We start from the raw sequence: 27310 nt of genomic DNA, 5'->3' as shown, positions 1-27310 counted from the left end.
TTGACCCCCCTTTTATTGTTGTTTTTGAAGACCCATAGCCCATTGTGCACGCAAGTGCAGACTCTTGAAAAGAAAACAACCCAGGGATAGGGACTGCTTGGTCAGGAGAGAAAAGGACAACAGGAAGAGAGACAGGAGCTGACCGAATAGGGCTCTACCTTGGAGTAAGGATTTCTTTGTATTGTAGTTTCTCAACACGAGTTGTTGCAGCAACAGACATCGGGATGACAATGTTGTTAATATCAAATGAGCTCTCTCCCCTTCTCCTCCTCACTGGCTGCTGTAAGACAAAAGTTTAAGTTTCAAGGGATATATAAAGCTACGAATTTAGAGTCATCAGTCATGGCAGGCTGACCACGCACACAGGTTGCGGGGTAGCAGTGTCCATCACAGCACCAATGTATATCTAAACAGACTGTCTCTGGCAGCAGAGTTCTTGGGGGGGTGGGGTGGGGAGAGGGTAACAGGTGCTGGCTCCGAGGAGTAAATCCCATTTCATAAGGCTCCCTCTAGAACTGCTGGGTTTTATAGGTGGGTGTCCTAGATCTAGAACCAATTTGGGGGTTCCTATTCCTTCATTCTACTAACACTCCTCTTTTAAAATCCTAAACTCCCTGTTACAGAACTGGAGGATTGCTCTGTGGTTAAGAGCACTGGTTGCTCTGGGAAAGACCAGATTTCTAGCACCAACATGGTGGCTCACAACTGTGTATAACCCCAGTTTGGGGATATGACATCCTTTTCTGACCTCTGCAGCTACCAGATACACATCTGCAAATATATACACGCAGGCAAAACACTCATAAATATATAAAATAAAATTCATCTTAAAATGTTTCACCCCTTCTCCTTTGTCAACAACTTTGGCTCTTGAACACAATGTTTTCATTTAGTGGTGACAGTTAAGATGAAAAGCATTGACTTCTCTCACCAGAAAAGAGGCTCAAAGGACAGGCCCATCTTAACAAACCATCTTACCTTATCTGCCATAAAAACACCTTCTTGAGGATCTCAACTCTTCAGCTAAGTCTGTACCAACCACCTTCTCAGCCCTTACATTATTCTCATCCTTCTATTATTTTGGGAGAAAGAGAAGAGTGGAAGAAAACCGGAAAAAAAAAAAAAAAAAAAAAAAAAAAAAGACCTGTCTATAGCTTCCATCCTCTCCCCTCCAAAAGGAAATGTGTTCCACAGTAAGTGGGAACATTAAACCTTTGGGGAAGTAAGACTTTCAAGAGTCCAGTAACAAAAGCAGAGTTAGACATCTACACTAGACAGGACACCAAGAATGAATAAAGAGAGGTGTAGTGCCGTACATCTTTAATCTCAGCACTTGGGTGGCAGATGTAGGCAGATCTCTGTGAATTCCAAGTTTAGCCTGGTCTACATAGCAAGTTCTGGGACAGCCAGAGCTACATAGAGAGACACTGTCTTAAAGACAGACAGAATGAATAAAGCAAAGAGCCAAATGATCGAATCTCCTGGACAGAAGAAAAACCTATTAGCTGCTTCTACCTGGAGAGCAAATACCTTTCCTGAAACAGCCTGTTAACTGAGCTGTGAGAGGCCATAGGGAAACAGTGGGATGACAAACATGTTGTCATGGCAACAATACAGCTGGAAACACCCAAGAGGCTGCATTCATACCCAAACCACCAAGTGTGGTCAGCCCACAAGGGGTAAGGAAGATGAGCTACTACCTCTAACCATTATATCTATCTCCTTGGAAGGTAAGATAATTTATTCACTCCATCATCTTAAGACACTGTAAGAATATTAAAACAACAACAACAACAACAACAAAAAACCCCAGGATTTTGGATGGTGCCATGAATGATTCCAGGTCATCATAATTTTCAATTTCCTTCTTTATCAGTAATACTAGATGGTCATTAACTTCACAATTTTTTTTTTTTTTTTTTTTTTTTTTTGGTTTTTTTAGAGACAGGGTTTCTCTGTGTAGCTTTGCGCCTTTCCTGGAACTCACTTGATAGCCCAGGCTGGCCTCGAACTCACAGAAATCCGCCTGGCTCTGCCTCCCGAGTGCTGGGATTAAAGGCGTGCGCCATCAGCGCCCGGCTAACTTCACAAATTTTTGATCATAGCTTAACTAAAATGGTTGAGATTTTTGGAATCTTGCCTGGCTGAATTCTGCAAGTAAGCATAAGTGAGCACATACCCAAAAGTTTCTGTCACTATCATACCTTGGCTGAAGTTCTATGACACTCAAGAAATAAGTCTTGAAGAAGCCCCAAAACAGACAGCTTTCTATCTTGGTCAAGAAGAAAACTCCCGCTAGAAACACCTATGTATTTCTCCGAGACATCTCAGGCCTCTGGCCTGTTCTCTCCACTTGAACAACCCATTCTGCTAGCACTCATTCAATCCAATTTAACTACTTTTTCCTATTTAGAGCCAGAAAAGGGGGGAGAGTGGGAGCATTGAGAACAGCAAGTCATTTCTAAATCTGGTTTCACAACACAAAGAAACAGGACTCTGCCTAACCTGTCCTAAGAGTCACCATACCTAGCTTCTAAAATTTTCAAAGGGTTTTTTAAAAAGCCACTGTATTAAGACACAAAACAAACACAATTTGTTTAAAAAGCACTAAGATGATTTTAATGCAAGCAATAACCACTGTGAACCACAGCTACAAATACCCGAAAGCCCTGTCTTGCCCACTTTGTCCAGGTACCACCTTGCTTCTCAACCTAAATTTGGTGTATCACTCTCTCTGCTTTCTGTTTAAATCCGGATTCCCTGAACAAATGAGGCAATAAGAACCAGAACCTGAAGGAGCTAGGTGTGGTGGTGACGCAAGCCTTTAACCCCAGCACCTGGGAGGCAGAGGCAGGAGGATTTCTGTAAGTCTGAGGTCAGTGAGCTACAGGACAGCCAGGACTACCTAGAGACACCTTGTCTCAAAAAAAGCCTAACAGATTAGCACAGTGCTGTGCATAGAATCTGTATCTAGTAAGGTTGAATTCCAAATGATCTAGTTCTAAGTCAACACTTATTAGGGCTTGAAAAAATGCTGACTTACCAAGTCGTGGACCTTAGAGTTCAGATTTTTAATTATTAGAATTATTCTCTTCTCTATCATCTGATTATGTGAAACCTTTTGCTAGTGTTTGGTTGAGTGTGGGAGGAATACTATGCACTATTCAGACAAAGTATGTGAGTTGAGAAGGTGAAAAAAGAAGGCTATTTGGAAAAGACAGTCTGATTTGTAAGAGCAAAGAACAATGTGAATTTATACCTGATGCCAGGAGCTTAGGGAGCACATTTTGTGAGCTTAGAGCCTCTCCAACACCCCTTCTCTCAGGTCAAGGCTGTGTGGTGTGCTGGTGAAGAGAGCTGACTCTGAAGTCAGTCTACAAGAGTTTGAATCACAATCACAACCCTTACAAGCTGCCTCACCTTATGAAATACATTTAACCCTGTGAAGCCTTAGTTTTCATGTCCACAAAATCAGGATTCATAATACCATCTATTTACCAAAGGACAGTATAGAATTAAATGGGATGGCATGTGTGTGCACTGATCCTTTTGCCTCAGACTCCTGAGTGCTAGAATTACAGACCTGTAACATCAAGTCCAATAGTAGTAGTGTTTAGTAAATAATCACAGCACCAGAATATTACTAATATAGTTACATTTGTTATTGTGATTACTATAGAAGGGATGTTTGGATAACTATACTCAGCTGTTACAGGTATGTGTTTAATTAGACTATGTCTGCTATGGCTATACAAATAGATTCCTGAATGGGATTTACAAGGTAGTATGCCTTACGTGGTCTTCCATTATGCATATACAAAATGCCATAGTAACCGGATGCCATCATACTTCTGCTCTATACAGCTGAAAAAGCATGGATTCTGCTGTTTCCCTTCTACCCTACTGTTCATTTTAAGCATCCCACTGCCACTGATCAATAGTAGAAACAAGGAAACTGACTGTTGTCTTCAATGCCTAAAAAGATTAGGGTCATGGTATTCAAGTTCTGGGTGAAATAGATCCCGAACAGTCACAAAGCACCTTCAAAAAACCTGCCTCTAGACCTTCTAAGTAGGCAAGGTAGACCTTGCTTCCATAAACAGCACCCTAGCACTACTCCAGGGGGGCGGATGGGAATCAACCAACCAAACCCATCATCATCAACAACAAAACCCACACCCTTGCTTCTACAGCAAACTTTCTACCCATGGCTCAGCAGAGAATCATTTTACTATGAAAAACAACTCCAAGAAGGTCAAGTACTACAACTATACTCTACATTGGTCTCTAGAGTTGATATGAGGGCCCTGTAATCTGTAGAAGGTCCTATCAACTCCACATAGATACTTACAGATGTGCTGGCTGCAACTTGTGAGCTAGAGCTGGTGGGTGTGGAGGTGTCTGATGAGGTGGAGAGCTGTCTCACCAGGGGGCTGTGTGGTGGATGGTGAGTAGTTGTCAAGTAGCTCGAACTGCTCATGTCTGTATGATGCTTCAACACTGCAAAAGTCAACAGAAAAGAGAGGAAGACATGGCTAAATGAATATTGTAACCAGTTCTACTTCTAACTTATGTTAGGAATGCCAGAAATACACACTAAAGGCAAAAAAATGCTTTTTTAAGCCTAGAGGATAAAAAGCTGCAGCAACTAGTTGATGGAAAACAGGGGACTGGGCAGATGCTGTGACAGTAAGAAGTGATCTGCATTTAGAAGCAATAGTGCCCCCTGCTATGCCTTTCTAGAAAGTAATGGACAAAGCTTGGGATAGGGGATTTTAAGAGAAGCTTGAGCTCTGAGCAAGTGCCAATGCAGGTAGAGGTGCCGGGCCTGGCCCTACCTTCACTTCTCTCAGATGAATGGTCTCGCAATCTCATTTTGCTGTGGTTTGGGTCATGGACAGGTGGCGGTAGATTGAGCAAGCGCTCTGCTTTTGGAGCTGTCACTCGCTCCACCATGGGCACAGCCCCCACATCGTCTAAGTGCTGCCTGTGGGTCCTGTCAGGCCGGGTTTGGTGGTGATGGGACAGCTCTGAAGAGGGGAACAAAAAAGAGCTGTGAAGTACATTCACTCAAATCTTATTTGAGTTCTGAGCTCTTCAGTTCTCCTTAGGCCAATGCTATATACCCAGGGCAGCATGATAGTCGTTGGGACTCAATCGTCTAGTTAATGGTACAATAGCTACTTGGACAGGGACAGGGAGTCACAAACAGACATGTTAATACCAGATTTCAGAAATCAACCTGCCCAGAGGTGGACCCAGTATCATGTTACTACTAGCTAGTCACTGAACATTTTGGGTTCTGCCTATTTGAAATAGCCTCCAAAGTCTACCTGAGAGCATCCAAACAAGCAGATATGGTAAGTACACTGTGAGCTGAATCTGTATTGGGTAACTAAATGCTTTCTCCAATCCCTAAATACTGGCACAGCAAACCAGTAACTAGAGAATATAAAAGGTATAAAATACAGCAGTAGTGATTCCAGAGGACTCCTTAGTTCCCTGAAACTTACTGGCTGTTGTAAGGAAGGAGTTGACCAACTTATGCCTGTCTTTACGAACTGGATCCGACAGACTGCATGGCATGGGTGCTCTGTGCTTAAGTGAAAACTTTTTGGTAGGTTTGATCTTGTCAAAAGGCTTGTTTTGCCACTGAGACTTCAGCATGCTCTGGAAGTGCAGGCTTGTGGGAACATCTGTAACAAACACAAAACATCACAGGTTAGTCCAAGGACCTGGCCTCTGAGCTCCTTTCTCCTTGAATGGTGTTCAGTCACTGACTCTCCAGAGGTCAATACACCTCTCTGGCTTAACAAGTAGTCTCACTTGTCAAAGCAGGGACTGGGATATGAAAGATCCACTTATGTGAACTTTACTGATGTTCATTCTATGCATAAGTAAGTAGTGTTACCATCTTGGTATGGTGATATTTTATTTGTACTGAAATGTAATTTTAATTTTATGTTAATAAAGTTGCCCTGGGGTCAGAGCTATTAGAGCCATAGCAAGAGCGTGGTGGTTAGAAGAGCTAGGTAGATTTCTGTGTGTTCAGGGATACAGCCAGTATTGGAGACATACGCCTTTAAGACCTGGAGGGCGGTACTTACAGGCAGTGATGAGGCAGTCATGTGGTTGGGTTTATAACCAATGAGAAGGCAGAACAGAAAGACTATTTAAACACAGACAAACAGGAAGTAGCTCTCTCTCGGGGAAGTTAGGAGCACTGCAGGAGGTAAGAATTTATCTCTGAGCTCTGACCTCTTGGCTTTCTCTTTTACATTGGCTCTGTGTTTTTTATTTTAATAAGACGACTGGTTACATCTACATCTTGGCCTTCCAATGGGGATAAAAATATAAAACTTTTTTGTTATACTGATGAGAGACTTCCCTTTCCATGTTGATCTTATTGGTGTGGCAGACTATGAACATCCTATTTCAATTGTTATATTTAAACTACTTCTTTCTACATGTACAAGCATGATGGACACGTTAAGCAATTAATTATGCTCCCAACGGGCCTAAGTTGGTTCTGTGATACAGCACAGGCTCTGCCATCTGGCATTATAGTAAATACTGTTACCCTTCTTCCAGGACAAGCTATGCCATCTTCCTTGCTCTGAAGCTCTATCATCTTGTCTAGTATCTATGTGGGTTTTTTTTTTGTTTGTTTGTTTGTTTTTCGAGACAGGGTTTCTCTGTGCAGCTTTCTGCCTTTCCTGGATCTCGCGTTGTAGACCAGGCTGGCCTCAAACTCACAAAGATCCGCTTGGCTCTTGCCTCCCAAGTGCTGGGATTAAAAGTATGCACCACCACTGCCCTGCCTCTATGTGTTTTATTAAGCTGACTAGTTAATGTTAATTACTAGAAAACTAATTATAGTTTACTTCCTCACTACTATTTTTTATCACACATCCCCAACACCCTCTAAGACAAAGTCTCACTATGTTGTTTAGGCTGGCCCCCAAATTCCGAGGCTCTAGGGATCCTCCTGCCTTAGCCTCCTGAATAGCTGTTACTGTAGGTATGAACATCATGCTTATCTCTAAGTTAATTTGTATTTTCCTAAGAATTAAGTATTCTAGTAATTCCTTAGAAAATCATTTCTAGTGTTATAATTATTTTCCTGTAAACTTTAAGCTATTCTTCCATCTAATATCTAGTGTTTATTTACTAATTGTCTTTCAAGCTTTTGTGAAAAACCTCTAAACACAGCACTCAGGAAACTTAGGCAGGAGGATTGCCATGAGATCTAGGCTATAGCCTAAGAGACTGTCTCAATAAAATCAGACCAGGCCCTTTAGTACCTTCTCAATTTAGGTGGCCCATTGTTCACTTATAGTGTACTTCTGATCTATATTACTGCTTTTGATTTGGCTTTTCTTTGTGACAGGATCTCTCTATGTAGCCTTTGCTATGTACACCAGGCTGGTCCAGGCTCACTTTCTTGCTACCTGTAAAAAAAACACCAACCCCCAAGCTCCAGGAGTAGGGGGGAGGGGAACCTACAAAACCAAAAAGAAGGGGTTGGGGATTTAGCTCAGTGGTATAGTGCTTGCTTAGCAAGCGCAAGGCCCTGGGTTTGGTCCTCAGCTCTGAAAATTAAAACAAAACAAAACACCTGTGGCACTCACTGAATTGCTGAATACAGATCATGAGAGTTCACTGCCATGGACAGATTACTTCAGTACATGAACACTTACTTATCTCTTTCCCTATTTCTTTTCTTTTCTTTGGGTGGTGCTATAGATTAAACCCAAGCCATGTACTTGCTACATATACTCAAGCCACATCCCCTAAGCCCTTTTTAGGTTTTCTTAATTTCTTCCTTCTATGATGTTTGGTAGTTATCAATCAAGTTTACCCCTCCAACCAACCAAGGGAAGTTGAGAAACTGTCTTTGATATGTACGAGAGGCTGGTCTTGAACTCACAGCAAGTTCTCTAAACTTGTGTTTTAATTACTGAGATTATAGGTAACATACTCATGTTTTTTTCAGACAAGGTTTCTCTGTGTAGCCCTGGCTGTGAGCTCAGAGAGCCGCCTGCCTCTGCTTCCCAAGTGCTGGGATTAAAGGTGTGTGGCACCATCACCTGGCAACTCAGGGTCTTGCTTCATAGTTCAGGCTGGCTTTAGACTTGAGGTGATCATCTTGCCTAAAATACCAAGTGCTGGGATTAAAGAATCTAGCAACCACCTTTTTTTTTTTTTTGGTTTTCAGAGACAGGTTCTCCGTGTAGCTTTGCGCCTTTCCTGGAACTCACTCTGTAGCCCAGGCTGGCCTTGAACTCACAGAGATCTGTCTGCCTCTGCCTCCCAAGTGCTGGGATTAAAAGCGTGCGCTGGGCTGGTGAGATGGCTCAGAGGTTAAGAGCACTGGCTGCTCTTCAATTCCCAGCAACTACATGGTGGTTCACAACCACCTATATAGTAAGACCTGGAGCCCTCTTCTGGCGTGCAGGGACACATGCAGGCAGAACACTGTATACATAGTAAATAAATAAATCCTTAAAAGTGTGTGCTACCACCACCCAGCTCACACTCGGGGGTTTTTTTTTCCCCCCGAGACAGGGTTTCTCTGTGTAGCTTTGCGCCTTTTCCTGGAACTCACTTGGTAGCCCAGGCTGGCCTCGAACTCACAGAGATCCACCTGGCTCTGCCTCTCGAGTGCTGGGATTAAAGGCGTGCGCCACCACCGCCCGGCCTCACACTCGGGTTTTTTAAAACAACAAAATTTTATTTTTAAATTATATGTATATGTGTGTGTCTCTGTGTAAGGTATGTGCACACAGGGCAGGTATCTACAGACGCCAGAGGCCTCAGATGTCCTTGGATCAACACAAGTGTCGGGAACTGAACTCAGGTCCTAGGCAAGAGAAGTATTCATTTTAACAGCTAAACCATCTCTTCAGGGCCCCCAATTCTGGTAGTTGGTTTGTTTGTTTGTTTGTTTGAGATGAGGGTCTCTCTATTACGTAGCTCTGGAACTTGCTATGTTATCAGGCTGGCCTTCAATTCAGAGATCCACTTGTCTCCAAGTGTAAGCCACCATGCCATCCTCATACTGGCTACACAAGGGACACTGTCTCAAAAATTCCTATCCCTTCCCACAAAAAAAGGAAACAACCTCCCTGCAAGACACACTTGTATAATAGTGGCACAAATGTTCTGGGAGTATGCAACCACTTCAAACAAACAAACAAAAACCAACAACTGGATTTAAGGCCTACTCCATGAGATAGAACCTACATCTAACACTGCTGAAGTAGCCAAGAACCTGAGACTATGTAGGTAATGAACCCCTAAGACTAGTAAGGGAAAACCTGCTGCCACCATTCTGCTAAAGAAATACATCAACGAAATGATTGTTAATAGCATATTGCTACACCCATAAATCAGAATATCACTCCACCCTCAGAGAAGCTTCTTGCAGTAGATAGTATTAACACAGAGACCCACAAATGAAAAATATGCTGAGTGAGAGACTTTAGGGCAAACTCTTTTCCCACCTTGAATGTCTATGAGGAAGAGCACAGGAAGATTCTAAGCACTAGAGGTGGTAGACAATTTCAAGCAAACAGCAATTTCCAGACACAATAGGACTGAGACACATATGAACTCATGAAGACTGTAACAGCATGCATTAAGAATTACACAGGTTCGGGCTGGAGAAATGGCTTAGAGGTTAAGAGTACTGACTGCTCTTCCAGAGGTCCTGAGTTCAATTCCCAGCAACCACATGGTGGCTTCACAACCACCTGTAATAAGGTCTGGTGCCCTCTTCTGGTCATACATGCTGTATACATAATAAATAAATAAATCTTAAAAAAAAATACACAGGTTCAAACTACACAAAATTATAATATTGGGAAGTAGAAGCAGACACAAAGTTCTACTCATAAGCAAAAAGCTGTTTGCAATTGACAGCCTCTGAGAAAGTGAAAATCAGTTTTCTCCAATGGAGTGTCACTGGGTGTATCAACCAGACCCCAGGGCAAGCCCTACATCCCAGAGTAGTTGGACAGTACAAGATTGACTTCCTGTTCTTATGTGTGCTTTTAATTTTGTTCTGTAATTTCTGACTTTTTGGTTCATTGTTGCTGAGAGAGAAAGAACACGAAGTTAGTTGGGTATGAAAATGGGGAGGACCTGGAAGGAGATGGGAAAAAGGAAAGATTACAACTAAAATCTATTCCATGGAAAAAAAAAATTTAGGCCAGGCAGTGGTGGCACCCGCCTTTAATCCCAGCACTCAGGAGGCAGAGGCAGAAGGATCTCTGTGAATTCGAGGCTAGCCTAGTCTACAGAGCGAGTTCCAGGACAGCCAGGGATACACAGAGAAACTCTTTTAAAAATCAAAAACAAATACGACAAACACACACAAAGAAAAAGAATTTTAATTAAAAAATAGGAATTCCAGGGTAAAAGGGTAATTTTTTTTATAATATTCACTACTACAACATGGAAAAAAAAATGTTCAGCTGTCTTAGGGCCAAGCTAAAACTATGTAACATGTATCATTTTTAAAAGGCTGGGCAGTGGTGGCCCACGCCTTTAATCCTAGCACTCTGGAGGCAGAGCCAAGTGGATCTCTGTGAGTTTGAGGTCAGCCTGGTCTACAGAGCGAGATCCAGGACAGGCACCAAAACCACATGAAGAAACCCTGTCTCAAAACCCTCCCACCCCCACCCCACCTACCTTTCAGCAAAAAAATATAAAAGAAAAAAAGTGTGTGCTACTAGGGCTAAGTAGATGGCTCAGGGGTAAGCGCACTTACTGCTCCATTACAAGACTAGATTTTGGATCCCAGAATACCCATTGGTAGATGGCTCATAAAGGCCTGTAAAGCACAGCTCCAAGAGATCTGATCACCCTTTTGGCTCCTGTGAGCATTCACACCCATACCCAGACAGGTAGGCATGGACTCAGACAGACAAACAGAGACACCTTTAAAAGAAAAAGTATGTCATTTGACTACAGCTTCTGTCAGTCTAGCTCCACTTACTTTATTTTTTAGTTTGTTTGAGACAGTGCCTCATGGTGTAGCCTTGGCTGGCCTAAACCCATAGGGATCTGACTGCCTTTGCTTCCTAAGTGCTGGGATTAAAGGCATATGTCACCAACTCCAGTTCACATGGTGCTGGGGAAGGAATTAAGAGCTTCATCCATGCTAGGCAAGTGTTAACTAGTTGAGCTATATCCCAAATCCCTGGATAAATGCTATTTTAACTGTACTCATGAATTTAAAGAAAATTTATAGCCCTCTTACTTCTTTGTTAAAAACTAAAAACAGGCCAGGTGGTGGCGGTGGCGCACCCCTTTAATCCCAGCACTCAGGAGGCAGAGCCAGGCGGATCTCTGTTGAGTTTGAGGCCAGCCTGGTCTACAGAGTGAGATCCAGGGCAGGCACCAAAACTATACGGAGAAACCTCTGTAGACCAGGCTGACCTGGAACTCACAGAGATCTGCCTGGCTCTGCCTCCTGAGTGCTGGGATTAAAGGTGTGTGCCACTACCGCCCGGCTCATCCCCCCCACCCCCCCCAGGGTTTCTCTGTGTAGTTTTGGTGCCTGTCCTGGATCTTGCTCTGTAAACCAGGCTGGCCTTGAACTCACAGAGATCGGCCTGCCTCTGCCTCCTGAGTGCTGGGATTAAAGGCGTGAGCCACCATCGCCCAGCTTCATTTTTATTTTATATGCATGAGTATTCTGTATGTATGTGTACTGTGTGTACCTGGTGTTTTCAGAGGCTAGAAGAGGGTGTCCAATCCCCTGGAGGTAGCTACAGATAGTTGTGAGCCACCATGTGGGTGTTGGAAACTGAATCCTGGGTCCTCTGCAAGAGCAGTAATGGCTCTTACCCAGTAAGCCATCTCTCCAGCTCCTTTAGGAGATTTTAAAAACATACTAAAATAGCATGAGTTCTTGTTAGCAACTACTGATCACAATCTGGGGCCTACCTCCCACTCTGAACTGTGGAACCAATAACAAGACTGACTGAACACTAAAAAGACTTATTCTTGGTCAAAAATAGAAAAGGTTAGACACAGACTTAAAAACAAAAACAAAAGCCTTCCACCTGTTAGGGCCCAGGTTATTATAGATCCCCCCCCCCCCCAATGAGGGTGAAAGGGTCAAGGCTATAGTTCAGTTGCAAGGCACTTTTCTATCCCAGGATTCAGGAGGCAGAGACAAAAGGATCACTTCAAGTTTGGTTAGCTAAGGCTACATATAGTGATACCTTATCTCAAAACAACAAAATATAAAATAGACTCACACTTGCCAAAACTTTACTGTATTTTCTTTTAAACGCTTCTATAAAAGAATAAGCAGGACTCTGTTAAATTCTCCAATCAGTGGACAATGCAAGTTCCTAGGCATTGTTGGCCTCCGTATACACACTAACTGAATAGTAGTTATACTAGGACATGGGAAGAACCAAAAATTTGAACAAGTTGGGGCTGTAGTTCAGTGGTAAAGTGCTTGCCTATATACACAAAGCTCTGGGTTTAAAAACAAGTACTGAGCCGGGCGGTGGTGGCACTCGCCTTTAATCCCAGCACTCGGGAGGCAGAGGCAGGCAGATCTCTGTGAGTTCGAGGCCAGCCTGGGCTACAGAGTGAGTTCTAGGACAGGCTCCAAAGCTAAACAGAGAAACCCTGTCTTGGGGGAAAAAAAAAGTACTGAAAATTAAATCAAACTAAATAGAAGACCCAAAGGGATGAAATACTAAAAATATTAAAAAATATTTCACTATTAGAATAAAAATTTATACTGCATCAAGCTGATAATAGAAAAATAAATTTTAAAAAAAGGCAGAAAAAAAATGCTGGACATGTAGCTCTCATCTATATAATCCCAGCACTTAGGAGGCTAAGGAAAGAGGGTTGATCATTAGTCTGAGGTCAGCCTGGATACAGTGATACTCTGCCTCCCTGCTCCCCCCAAAAAAGTAAAAAATGCAATAGAGATCCATTGAGTTACAGGATGTCCCACTTTCCATTTATATAAGACTGAAGTGCTGTTATCAAAGAAGGTGTAGTACTTATCGGGTAAGTAAAGGAAAATACAAATTGATAATTAACTCCATCTTAAATTACTGCTTCATCAAAGAAAATGAAATGAGACTGCGTTAAGTTCACTAAGTTCGGATATTCTGTGTTCACAAGCCTGCTCTTCTTGGGGTATTTCGCAATGCTCACTTCCTCCTCCTGCTGGAGTCATAGTACCCTCAAGAACACATGTTGGTAGTTTCTCACAAAACAGCACAGATCTTCCCAGCCAGCAGGTGGAGCTCTCATCTGGTCTTGTTTCCTTTCCCAAAGAGCACACACATAACGCATACCTGTTATTTCCAGGTAGGAACTAAGCTGATTACTAAATAAGGTGATAAGAAAACAAAGGCCATGCAAGATGGTGGTGGCGCACGCCTTTAGACCCAGCACGCAAGTTCAAGGCCAGACTGGTCTGGAGCTCCAGGGCAGTCAGAGCTGGTATAGTGATAAATCCTGTCTCCAAAACCCTGCTACAATACTAATAAATGTTCACACCCTAATTCCTTCCCTTCCCTTCCCTTCCAAAGCTAGGGACAGGAAAGGCTTCATATAATTACTGAATTTATTTTTTGATATTGGGGGCAAAAGCTCTACTACTGAGCTACACACCCAGTCTCCCCCACCCCCCAAAGCCACCACTTCCTCTTTTTTTTTTTTTTTTTTCGAGACAGGGTTTCACTGTTTAGCCTTGGCTGTCCTGGAACTTGCTCTGTAGACCAGGCTGGCCCGAACTCACAGAGTCCTGGAAATAAAGGCATGTGCCACCACACCCGGCTTTCTATTTTCTTCTTAGCACTGTTTAGATTAAATGACCTGTTACCGGTCTATAGTCTGACTCTCCATCATTAGGATAGATGCAAGCAAGGACCTGACCTCACTCAATCCCTTGATGGTATCTCCAGAGACCAGGCCAGTGTTGAGTGACAGGAGTCCATATGAAGAGCAGTGGACATGCTCAATCACTGTTGACCACTGTTACTGCAATTTCCGAGTCTTGATTCCATGTGTTCACACTTGTCTAGTTAAGGAAAATGTACTGAATGGCCTCTGCAAGCCAGGCCCAGATTGGCTGAACACACACGTGTTTCAAACAAGAAAAGGCCCTGAGAACCTTCCAGGATCCACAGCCACGCCCCTGTCTCTCTCCCACCAGGTTGAAGTACCAGAGCCTGTGCCCACCTGTTCTTCAGTCAGAAAACTGACCCAGGGGCCAAGTTGCACATTCCTGCCAGTGTGCCCTGTATCTGGTACAGTCCTGGCCCTGTTGGCAGAGCTGACTGGGATCTGGGAGACACGGGGGCTGGGTGGAGAAGTTCCAGAAAGTGCAAAGATGGGCTCCTGTGACCACTCCATGCCCCAGCAGGTCTGGGCTTTCCACACCCGCCTTCCCCTCCGCAATCTGCCTTCTTCCTCTACCCAGGTACTTAGCCTAGTACTCCAGTTTCAACTTCATGAAGCACTGTGCAGGGCCACAGGCCCTCTGCACCAGTGTGATATCTATAACTCCAAGGTGACCGGGAAGATTATTTCTTTCTCGGTCTTTTGAGATGGGAATCTCACTACAGTGTAGAACTTGTTATGCCTACCAGGTGGGCCTCAAACTCATGGCAATTTCTCTGCTTTTCTGCCTCCCAGGTGCTGTGATTTTAAGTGTATACCATCATATCTGGCCCTTTTTATTTTGAGAGAGACTCTATGTTGCTAGCAGTCCTCCTGTCTTAGCTTCCCCTGAAAGCTAGGATCATAACCCTACATCATGAGGCCCAGTTCAATCCCCCCAACCCCCTCAAAGACACAGGATTTCTCTGTGTAGCTTTGGCTGTCCTAGAATTAGTTCTGTAGAGGAGGCTGGCCTTGAACTCAAAGAGATTCACCTGCCGTTGCCGCCCCCCCCCCCGCTGGGATTAAAGGCTGGGCTAAAAAGTTTCCTTTTTTTTTTTTTGATTTTTTGAGACAGGGTTTCTCTGTGTAGCTTTGCGCCTTTCCTGGATCTTGCTCTGTAGACCAGGCTGGTCTCGAACTCACAGAGATCCGCCTGGCTCTGCCTCCCAAGTGCTAGGATTAAAGGCATGTGCCACTACCACCTGGACCAAAAGTTTCCTTTTCTTGAGACAAGGTTTCTCTATGTAGTTCTGGCAGTCCTTGAACTCAAAGATCTGCCTGCCTCTGCCTGCTTCCCAAGGGCTAGGATTAAAAGCATGTGCTGCACCACCGCCGGGCTAAATTTATCTGGACAGTAGGAGTGGCTAATGTGCTGAAGGCGGAAAAACACCACAAAATTTCAGGACAAAGAATGGCAGTTGACTAGTTGACTATGATCCTAACAACTCTTATAAACTGATTAGGAAACACAAATAAAAATTACTTTTTTTTTTTTTTTTGGTTTTGGTTTTTCGAGACAGGGTTTCTCTGTGTAGCTTTGCGCCTTTCCTGGGACTCACTTGGTAGCCCAGGCTGGCCTCGAACTCACAGAGATCCGCCTGGCTCTGCCTCCCAAGTGCTGGGATTAAAGGCGTGGGCCACCACTGCCCGACTACTATTTTTTTTTAAAACAGGGACATAGAATAGCTATCATATTCAAAGATTCTAAGTGTAGAGAGGGAAACCCCAATAGACACTCAATAAATTAATAGATAAGAAATTTGATGGAAGCAGTGCCTGTCTTCTTAAAGTCCTGGGTTCAGTGTTCAGCACCACACAGACCCAATGTGGTGATGCACATGTCTGTAAATCCAGCACTCTGGAGGTGGAGGCAGGAGGATCAGCCGTTCAAAAGTCATTCTTGGCTACACAATGAGTTTGAGGCCAGTACAGACTACATGGGACCCTGAAACACTCCCTGCTCCTAATTGAGGACAAGGAAATTAATGTAACCACATTCACACTATGGCTTAGAAGGAACATAACCATCTATAAAACTTAATTAAAGGCATCAAAACAATACTAATATTGTGTTTAAAAAAAAAAGTGGGGGCAAGGCATGGTGGCACCTCCCTTTAATCCCAGCACTCTGGAGGGAGAAGCAGCCACTGAGTTCAAGGCCCAAAGCTGGTGATGAGAACCAAACTCAGGTTCTTTGCAAGAGCAGTACATGCCCATCACTAAGCTACCTCTCCAGACTCTTGTTTTATTTTATCTTATTATTTTTGTATAGTTTGGCTGTACATAGTCTGTGCACCACATGTGTAACTAGTACTCATCGAGGCCAGAACAGGGTGTTGGTTCTCTGGAAATCGAAGTTATGGACAGTTGTGAGCCACTATGTGGGTGCTGGGAATGAAACCAGGGTCCTCTGGAAGAGCAACAAGTGCTCTCAACTGCTAAGTAAACTTCAGCCCCTGATTTTTTATTTTAAATATTTATTTTTATTTTATTTATATGCATGTTTTGATTGCATGATGAATACATACCATATGCATGCGATACCCTCAGAAGCTAGAAAAGACACCCTGGAACTGGGACTCAAACCTAGGTCTTCTTCAAGAGAGCAAGTATTCTTTTTTTTTTTCCTCTGTGTAGCTTTGCACCTTTCCTGGAACTCGCTTTGGAGACCAGGCTGGCCTCGAACTCACAGAGATCCGCCTGGCTCTGCCTCCCGAGTGCTGGAATTAAAGGCGTGCACCACCACCGACCGGCGAGAGCAAGTATTCTTAACCTCTGAGTCACTGCTCCAGTCCTACTTATATTACCCCCCCCCCCAATGTGTATACAACAAGGTCAGAAAATGACTTATAGGAACTGATCTTTCCACATGAATCACAGGATCAAACAGCAGAATTCTGACACGTTTTTGAAGATAGAAAGTGATACAGAGTATTTGACATCACTGATTTTCTTTCACCTGGAACCTTATTAGATTTCATTGGTTAGACTTAAAATTCTGTTGTCTTTCTTACCATCTGGAAATGCTAGAACAGGGTGAACACAGGAGTCCAACTGAGAAAGACGCTCCAACAGAGGGGCTTCATAGTGAATTTCAGGAGGCATGGTGTTTACACTGCCTGAACCACACAGAGCACAAGAGGGATTGACATCACAGCCAGAGCGGGCGGTGCTATTCCGGTAAACCTGTGAAAAGTAAAACAAAACTGACCATTTGTCTCTGATGAAAAACCTAACATCCTCCATGGGTATGGTGGTGGCACATGCTTTTGGTCCCAAGCACCCAGATCTCTCAAATTGTCCTCTACTTTCAAAAAACAAAACACAACTCAAGACTATATAATGTAAATAAATTATGCATATTGAATGTTCTCATTCACAATTTTTGTGTTAGATTAATTTCAAGGGTAAATTATTTTCTTTAAATTCCTTTACATACAAAGGAACAAGACAGAGTTAAATGAATAAATTTAAGTCCTCCAAAGACTTAATTATTTAAAACCACAAGCTTTTAGGCTTTGAGACAAAAAGCTGAGATGTCTAATGTGGGATCCCTACAATCTTGTGTTACAAAGAACAAGCCCGGCACTTGCCAAGCATGACTCATAACATCATCTAGGCAACACCCAATCTGCAAGAAGAATATGTCTGGGAATGGCACTGTGAAAAGGAATGCTAGAAAAAAGACTAGTTATCATAATAAAACAAAACAGGAGTACCGAAACTCTACCCAAAACTGTCATCTCTCTCCTCTCAAAATTCACAGAAATCCTTAGTTTTCCCCATTGAATGCTGGCTTCTGTTATTTTTTTGAGACAAGGTTGTACTATGTTTCCCAGATTGATCTTAAACACCCACGAATCCCTTCTTATTCTGTGTGCTAGAGTATAGGTATGTGTACCACACCTGGCTTATAATTATTATGTCTTTTCTGATTCCCCTTTTGATGGAGAAGTTAAGACAATGTCTTAGGTAGCCAAGGTTAATCTCAACTCCTAATGCTGCTACCTCTACCACCCAAATGCTAGAAGCCAGTCATCACAGCGCGTGTGTGTGTGTGCGCGCATGTGCGAGAGAGAGAGAGAGAGAGAGAGAGAGAGAGAGAGAGAGAGAGAGAGAGAGAGAGAGAGAGAGAAACAGACAGACTTTGGAAGTGCTCATTCAATGTTCCCTCAAACCTGGAGTACTGGATTAGGGACCCTGAACTATATTATATTCACAGCCTCTTCACAGACATGTTTTCAGTATGTTAAATAAGGGAAAAATAAATACTTAAGAACAATGTGGTCTTTTATCAACATTCCACAACTGCTTCTTTGTGAAGATAGGCTGCACAGAGGGGTGGCATACAAAGAAAGTCTCCTGAAGATTATATTGGGTAAAGTGAAGGGGTTAAATTAAATCCTAGTAAGTTTCAATGGTAGATTCTACTAGGAAAAAAATGAAACTAAATATATTTATGTAACCACTATTAATTACTGTTTGAAGACAAAATTACCCATTTTACCCAGTTAATTAAGGTTGCAAGACTGTAACAAAACAAACAACCAAAAACCTTAAACAAAACACCAAACCAAACCACCAAAATGTCTCCCCTTTAAAATAAAACTTTCAGAAAAAACAAAAGCTGGAGAGACAGTTCACCAGTTAAGAGCACTGGCTGCTCTTCCAGAGATCTAAGTTCAATTCCATAGAACTACCATTAAAATCTATTACTTTTACAGAACTTTTTATCATGTGGATGCTGGGAATTGAACCCAGGTCCTCTAAAAGAGCAGTTAGTGCTCTTAAGCCGTAGGCCATCTCTCCAGACGCTATAATAGAACTTTTTAAATAAAAATAAAAAATAAATAAATAAATAAATAAATAAAAAGATTTTTTAAAAGTGTGTATGTGTTTGTGTGTAGGTCAGAGCTGATCTCTCTTTCCACTATGTAGCTTCCAGGGATCAAACTCAAGTAGTTGTTCTTGATGGCAAGTACGGTTATCTGTGCTAAGCTATCTTATCAGACCATTATCTTCAGAACTTTAAGAGTCTTTATAGATGAACAGTGGTGGCTCGCTCCTTTAATTCTAGCACTTGGGAGACACAGGCAGGTGAATCTCTGTGAGTTCAAGGCCAGCCTGGTCTACAAAGTGAGTTCAAGGACAGACAGGACTACACAAAAGGAAACCCTGACTCAAAAAAACAAAAACAAAAACCAATACAAATCAAAACAAAGAGCCTTTAAACTATTGTTGCTCTGGAATTACTACTGTCATGTCCCTTTGCAGTTCCCATTCTCTTTTTCTAATTCATCCCCAATATAAATTATCCCTAGATTAATCTTCCAACAAAGAGTTTATCTTCTAACAAATACTTTGTGACACATTCCTCTCAATTTCCAAACAATAGCCTTGGAATTCAAGACCTTTTATATTTTATAATTTATCATTAAGTCATTTTCAGCTATTTCCAACAAGTTTATCTTACTGAAGCCTTTATTCTAACACTAGTATTAAGATCTACAAATGACAGGCATATAGATGAAACACCCATACACATAAAATACACTCAGACCTCAGAGGGTAAAGGCAGAAGGCCTAAGTGTTGAAGAGCAGCCTGGGCTAACTAGTGGAGACAGTCTCCAAAGCACAAAGGAAGAAGGGAGGGATGAAGAAGTTAGGAGGAAAAGAAACTGTAATGCAGATTCTCTTTCCAAAGCAGTCTTTGTAGTCGGGCTTGGCAGCTAAGAGCATGTTCAGTTCCCAGCACCCCAGATGGTGGGCTACAACCATCTGTAACCCAAGCCCAAGGGGATCCATTATCCTTTTCTGATCTCTGAGTGTACATGGCAACGCATAGGGCACACATACTAACATGCCGGTAAAACATGCAGACCATCAAAACAAAATTCTAAAAATAAAATAAAATAAAGCAAAACCTTCAACACTGTCACTTTTGGCAGGGTGTGGTGGTGTACACCTGTAACCCTTGAACCTAAGGCAGGATTAGGTTCAGGCCAGCTTGGTAACATATTGAGACCTTATATCAAAAAACAAACAACAAACAATCTCAAAAGCAAGAGTCAGGCCTGGTGGTTCACACCTGTACACAGGAGGTGAGATAGGAGTGTCACACAAGAAATCTTGTCTCAAAATGAAAAAGTGGGAGGAAGAAGCAAGAGACGGCTCCGTGGTCAAGAGGGCTTACTGCTCCACCACACCTGGTTAACAGTGCCAATGTCAGTGAAAACAGTGCAGATGAGAAACAGAAAAGTGTTTCTGGGAGTACCTCAACTTCCAGTCTCTTCCAGCAGTTTTCAAATCTGGCTGCAGTTGTCTAAGAGCTTTTTGAAAAGAAGACCTTCCTATGCACAAAGTACAATTACACACGGGAAACTGCCACATCAAACAAGGCATGCTAACTCAAAAAATTAAAATAGAAAATTTCAATCCTAACTCCAAAGCAACTAAACCAAGCTCTAGGGAGGAGCAGATTTATGAACTTTGTACTTTTTTAAGGCTCCCAGGAAATCTTGGGGGCTAGGCAGATTTGGAAAGTTGTGGGTAAATGGAGTGAGGTTGAGAACAGCCTGATCTGAGTACTCACCTTCTTAGAAAGAGGAACAATGCTGCTGGGCCTAACAAGCCGCCGTTTCTTACAGCTCAGTACAGGACGAGTCCGGGCTGCCACACAGGTGCCATCAGACGATGAAGAAACTAAATTCAGTCGTTGCTTTTTATGTAATTGTTCCTCGGCATCAGAACTGTCACCTGGAACATGGTCTGCCAGGACAGGCTGAAGACTACAAAAAGGGAGGAAGACACATTTCAGAACACAGAGGAAACAAAGCCTCTCATATGGGCTCCTGACTTTCAAATGTTCAAAGACACAGATAGGCCTTCTACAGAAGCAGGTCAACTCTGGATGAAAATGCACACTTATCTCTATGTGTGCTGACTCATGAGGCTCTCGGTGCACAACACCTATTGTGTCTGAAAGGTGTAAAAGTCAATAAGCAAACTCAAGTTTTCATTGTTAGTTTCTCTTCCGTGACAGAAATATGCCTAATAATAACTATAGAAAAAAAATGATTGTAAGAAAACAATTTTGCAAATATTAATGAACAGTCTTAAAAACAGTTCTCCAGTGAATAATGAATTCTAAGGATAAATATATTTTATTCACATGCATAGGGATCTTAGGAACTTTCACATAATTTAACTGTAGGACTTTTACTCCACGGCCAGTCTCTTTTAGATAATGGTAGGTACAAAGGATTACATAAACATACTAAACAAAATACACTTGGTATTGGGAGGCAGACACAGGTGGATCTTTAGAGTTCTACAGAGTGAGTTCCAGGACAACCAGGGCTACAAAGAAACCCTGTTTTGAGGGAAAAAAACAAACAAACAAACAAAAACCCTGGCTTACTACAAGATAAAGTATTACTGAATAATAGGGTTTCTTTAGTCAGTCCTGGCTGGGAATAACTAGGGGCATTAAGTGTTAGAAATAGAAGAGCTAAAAATTACCTGTTAACAACTCCATTGACAGGTCTCAGTGCTCCACATGATTTGGTAGACAAGGACTCTGAAATATGACTAACAGGAATACCATGGTTTTCTGAAGGCTGAGAAACAGACTCAATCTGAAGAAGGAAAAGAAATACAAAACACGCATTAGCATTTATCCCAGCAGCACCACTTCTCTGACATTTCTGACAGTGAACTTGAGAAACAAAACAAAATGTACACAAGTGAGATAAAATAATTAGAGAATTAGCTCTGGAGAAAGAGGAACCCAAATATTTACGAGATTACATGTGGCACATACATAATGACAGAGGAAGAACCTCAACATAATTCTATGGAACAAAAGTCCAGTTATATAGTAACATGGCTCTTCCAAAAGGGTAAGGTTACAGTAAACAAAGTATCAAGACAGCTAAAAGGTAATTTCAATGTCAACCCCTGCTCCTGTACCATGAAAATTTGTTTTTCAAAAACTTATTTTAGTCCATGGTACTGGAAATCAAACTCAGTACCCTGAAATCTAGGATCTTCAGTTTTAGTTTGAGAGCCTACACACATTACACATAACGTGTGTTGTCGTGCCCCCCGTCTCTCTTTGTTGCCCTGGAACTTACAGTGTAGACCAGGCTAGCCTCAAACTCAAGACACCCACCTGCCTCTGCCTTCCAAATGCTGGAATTAAAGTCACGTGCAACCCCCACCTGGCTTGCATATATTATTTTTTGACAGAAAATAAAATGAAAACTGAAATGACGGCTAAGGAGATGGATCACTTAGTAATGTGCTTGCCACACTAACACGATAACCTGAGTTCAGAGCCCTGAACAAAAAAATCAGGTCAAGCAGTACACAGATAAAAAAGGTAGGTGCAGAGGTTGGAGTGGTTAAGACTGTGTATGGCAGGCCAGAGGGGTAGGGGTGGGAGGTGGCTCACACCTTTAATCCAAGCACTGAGGAGGCAGAGGCTGGCCTATTTTCACGAGTTCAAGACCAGACCAGTCTACAAACAAACAAAAGCCTGTATACTGGTCTTACAGTTTGGTTCCCAGCACCTACATCCAGTGTCTCACAACCACTTGTAATTCCAGACACAAACATACACACATAATAGAAAAAAGGAAAAATAAAGGGAGAGATGGCTCCATAATCAAGATCGTTGACTGCTCTTTCAGAGAACCTGGGTTTGAGTCCCAGCAACACCTGACAGCTTACAACCATCTGTAACACCAATCTCAGGGGATCCCATGCCCTCTTTTAGTCTCCACAAGTACCAGAAACACATGTGGTACACAGACCTACATGCAGGCAAAATACCTAGACACACAAAAAATTAAAATCACAATCTTAAAAAAGTTGGGTGTAGTGTACATCTATAATCATTGTTGGAGAGACAGACACAGGTGGATTCTTGGAGCTTGCTTGCTAGCTAGCCTAGCTGAATCAGTGCACACCAAATCTACTGAGAGACAATTATCTCAAAAAAAAAAAAAAGTGGAGTTAGTGAGATACCATCTGATGTTGCCTCCTACTTCAATACTCATATGCACATACACATACACGCACCTGTACACAAACACAAATTTCAAATGAGTGCAACCATCTGACACTCTTTATATTTTCTATCCGGTGCTAGGCATCAAACCCAGGGCCTAGTGCATGCTAGGCTAATGACTACTTTTATACAAATCAAATATATAAGTAGAATATAAACAAGGAAGCTGTGTAAGGAAACTCCATAGTGTCAATATTCAAAATAAATTTTATACTTACAGGGCTCAAAAAAAGGTAAGAGAACTGAGTACGGTGATAATGCCAGCACACGGGAGGCCAAGGCAAGAGGAACAAGACGTTAAGGGTAGAATGGGCTATGAGGACCCTTTCTCATGATAAAAACAACAAAATGGGGGCTGTGGTGAAGAGCGGGTTTGAGTGTCAATCATAATTGTTTCTTTGAGGTATAGGCAATTGTGGTAGTTTGAATGTAATTGGCCCCTATAAGCTCAAAGGAAATGTCACTATTAGGAGGTGTGGCTGTGTTGGGGTAGAGATGGCCCTGTTGGAGGAAGTGGGTCACTCTGGGGGTGGGCTTTGAGGTCTCATAGATGCTAAAGCCAAACCTAGTATTCAGATCCACAGTCACCTGTGAATCAAGATGTAACTTCTTCTCTACTCTCAGCGCCTTCTCCAGCACAATGTCTGCTCATCACCATGTCGCAACATAAAATAATGAAATTTAAAAAAAATTATTTCATGTGCATTGGTGTTTCCTGCATATAAGTCTGTGTGAGGGTGTCAGGTCCCAGGTCCTCTGGAAGAGCAGTCAGTGCTGTTAACTGCTGAGCCATCTCTTCAGCCCCTGAAATAATTAAATCTTAAAAATTTTAATTCATTAAAATGGCCAAAGGTATTCCTCCCTTAAAGCCTCTTTCCACTCATGCTCTTACTTTTCCTTAGCCCTCTTAAAAAGGGTATGAGGGCTGGAGCCCACAGAAATTGTAATGGCACCTGCAAATAATCCACAAGCACATCTGACACACAGTATAAACTGTGGTATACCAAACTGAAATAAAAAAAAAAAAAGAAACACACCTGTGTGTCTCTGTGTGTACACTCGTGCTTGAAACTAGGGCCTAGTACATGGTAGGCAAGCACTTTACCAATGAACTGTATTCCCAGCTCTCTTTTTATATATTCTTTGAGACAAGTTCTAAGTTGCTCTGACTGGAATAAAACCTGCAGTCCTCTGTTTTGGTCTCCTAAGGAGCTATGACCACAAGTCCGTGCTATGCTCTAGCTTTAAAAAGAAAAAAAGAAAAAGAAAAAGAAGACTCAGCAGTTAAAAGCACTGGTTGCTTGCTCTTCCAGAGGACCAGAGTTCCCATGTGGCAGCTGTCTTTAACTACAGTTCCAAGGAATCTGACACCTTCTTCTGGTCTCTGTGGGCACCAGACACGCAGCTGTCACACAGATACAATGCAAGCAAAACACCCATAAACATAAAAAATTTTAAAACATTATTCTGAAAAAAAGTAAATTTAAGGAAGACTTATCTAGCATGCCTAAGACCCTAGAGGTGACCCCCAAGCATTGCAAATGGGGGGAGAGGGAGAGGGATCTTGCACTCACACACAAGCAAACCCAAAATTGTGGTTAGTTAAAAATATACATATAAAAATAATGGAACCGCATTAGAGAAGAACTATTTTAAATTTTCCTTTACAGTGGGTAATAGAAGCTGGGCATGGTGACATGGGCCTGTAATCTAAGCACCTGGGAAGCAGAGGCAGAAATAAAGAGTTCAAAGCCAAAATGAATTATACAGCCAAACCAGGTCACAACAAAACACCAGATGAGTCCAAATAGCCTCTGACATACTTGTGAAGATTTACTATTTGCAAGGAATCTGAAAAGGTACAAACAAATATTACAGCAAGAAAAAGGAATGGGGCCTGATACTACAGGCCTGTTTTTGGAAGGGGCATGAGGACCAAGAGTTCAATGGCATCCTCAGCTATAGGAAACCCCGCCTCTACCTCCCCACCCAACTCCCCAAATACCAAACAAAACAAGTATGGGGGAGCACCATGACACAAAAGAAAGATGTAGGACATCATACATGTTACAGCCTTTTTCCAGATTTACAAAAATATGGTTCAGAAGACATTCCAATTAACTTGAAGATGCTGTGACTGTCTACTTGCTGGTATGTACAAATAGGCAATTTCATATTCATTTAAAATATAGCCAAGCATGATGTTGTACATCTGTGATCCTAGTATTTGCGAGGCAAAAGGATTTCAAGCTAAGGGTTAGCGAGAGCTGGAGCCCAATTTGGGTTATATAGTAAGACTATAGCTCAGGAACAAAAATCAAATAAAACAATCTATGTGTAAAATGTTTCAGCACTAAAATACTGAAATCAGCATGATTTGTGTGCCTAAAATTTTTAAGTTACCAATGCTGACTCTTCAATCTGATTAAGGTTTCTTTAGAAGAAAAGTTGAGAGGATCATTTTTATTTTTTGACACAGGGTCTCAGTATGCACTTGGCTGGACTGGAACTTGCTATGTGAACCAGATTTGCTTCAAACTCACCAAGACCAGCCTACCTCTGTGCCTTCTAAGTGCTGGGGTTAAAGGTGTTGGCCACCACACTCAGCCCAGAGTATGAGATTTTTAACCGCAAAGACAGTTGTCAGGATAAAATGTTACTACTCTTAACAAAATCTTATTACAAAACAAATTTATAAAAATTCATTACAGAAACAATCTTCCCTAAAGGAAAAGGGAGGAAGTAAAATCAGAGGCAATCTTATCATTCACAGCAAACTACTGCTCAGCAGCCCGTTTTCATTTTTATGTCTATAGATATACACATGTAAATACAAAATTATGTCTTTGCTCTGATGAAAGAGCCAGGTTTTGTTATAAAATAATTAACACAGCAATGAAATTGAAATTTATTATTCTTTAATGTGATTTTTTTTCCACAAAGGAAGCTAAATTTTTCTCAGGTAAGTTAGTGCAAACACAAATACTGAAGTTTATTTAAAAAATATTACTTAGTGATGCCAGGGTTGAAGAACACATAGACATCAAGAAAATTTAGTTAAGAAGGTGGCTCTAGAAACTTAAAATGGATCTTTTATTTTAAGAGAAATGGCTTAGTGGTTAAGTGCATTGGCTGCTCTTCCAGAGGAGCATGGTTCAATCCCAGCAACCACATGGTGGTTCACAGCTGCCTGTAACTCCAGTTCCAGGGGATCTGGCACCCTCACACAGAATATATACAGGCAAAACACCAATGCACATAAAATAAAAATCAATTATTAGAGAGACAGAGACAGAGAAACAGACAGACAAGACAGACAGATAGACACTGACTTTGAGTTGGGTGGTGGTGGCCCATACCTTCAATCCCAGCACTAGGGAGGCAGAGGCAGGTGGATCTATTTAAATTCCAGGACAACCAGGAGGACTACACAGTGAAACTCGGTCTTGAAAAACCAAAACCAAAACCAAACCAAACCAAATCACCACAGAGACTTTGAGAGAAATCCTGTATTAAAAGCAGGGTATTTGGAGAAATAGATTAAATCATTCTCAAATGAAAAGAACTTAAAATACTAAGCCTGATCATTATGTTCCACTTAGAAATAGAACACTACTTACAAATATGTGTGAAGTGACCCAGTTTCTTTCTTTTTAAAAAATTTTTATTTTATGTGCACTGGTGTTTTGTCTGTGTGAGGGTCTCAGGTCCCCTGTAACTGGAGTTACAGGCAGCTGTGAACAGCAACGTGGGTGCTGAGAATTGAACCCAGGTCCTCTGGAAGAGCAGTCAGTGCTCTTAACCCCTGAGCCATCTCTCCAGTCCCGTTACCCAGTTTCTTAGACACATTCATAATGCCTTAAGACAAAAAGTACACACCTTATTCTGCAGTCTAAAAAGCTGCAAACATGTTAACAAGTATTTAATGAACAATCTTGATCCAGATGGACTTTGGGCTTGATCACTACTACTGTAGGGGCTCACATCATTAGTGTTTTCAGAAAATGGAAAGTATAATTCAAATGTCTTAAATACCTCCAGCAAGAAAGTATAAAAAGGAACTGGATGTGGTGGCACATTCTTTTAACTCTAGCCCTCCATGAAATAGAGTCAGGCAGATAGATCAATTTGATCTATATAGCAAGTTCCAGGTCAGCTAGAGTTACAAACTGAGACCCTGTCTTTGTTTGTTTGTTTGTTTTAAGACAGGGTTTCTCTGCACTTAGCTCTGGCTGTTCTGGAACTCACTTTGTAGACTCTGGCCTCCGGTGCAGAGATTCTCTTGCCTCTGCTTTGATTGCTGAG

The 27310-nt window shown here is 42.0% G+C and overlaps 1 protein-coding gene across 9 annotated transcripts in view; it reads right to left on the bottom strand.

The window, feature by feature from the left end:
- Positions 1-27310, bottom strand: part of Kansl1 (KAT8 regulatory NSL complex subunit 1) — a 144453-nt gene that overhangs the window by 4419 nt on the left and 112724 nt on the right. For 5 of the 9 annotated variants that reach the window (XM_028882682.2, XM_037201429.1, XM_028882683.2 and 2 more), the window contains 6 exons: positions 21454-21569; positions 20525-20720; positions 16947-17118; positions 5514-5696; positions 4352-4500; positions 159-280 (listed from right to left, as the gene is read on the bottom strand). In XM_028882682.2, the coding sequence (XP_028738515.1) occupies positions 159-280; positions 4352-4500; positions 5514-5696; positions 16947-17118; positions 20525-20720; positions 21454-21569 (938 nt within the window). Of the gene's footprint in view, positions 1-158; positions 281-4351; positions 4501-4838; positions 5031-5513; positions 5697-16946; positions 17119-20524; positions 20721-21453; positions 21570-27310 lie in introns of all 9 variants that reach the window. The other 4 variants (XM_028882678.2, XM_028882681.2, XM_028882679.2 and 1 more) reach the window with 1 other exon arrangement.

This window comes from Peromyscus leucopus, chromosome 8b (assembly GCF_004664715.2).
Source record: "Peromyscus leucopus breed LL Stock chromosome 8b, UCI_PerLeu_2.1, whole genome shotgun sequence".
In the NCBI taxonomy this organism is placed as follows: Eukaryota; Metazoa; Chordata; class Mammalia; order Rodentia; family Cricetidae; genus Peromyscus; species Peromyscus leucopus.
Note: the sequence above shows the minus strand (reverse complement) of the source record. Positions and strands in the feature narration are given on the sequence as shown.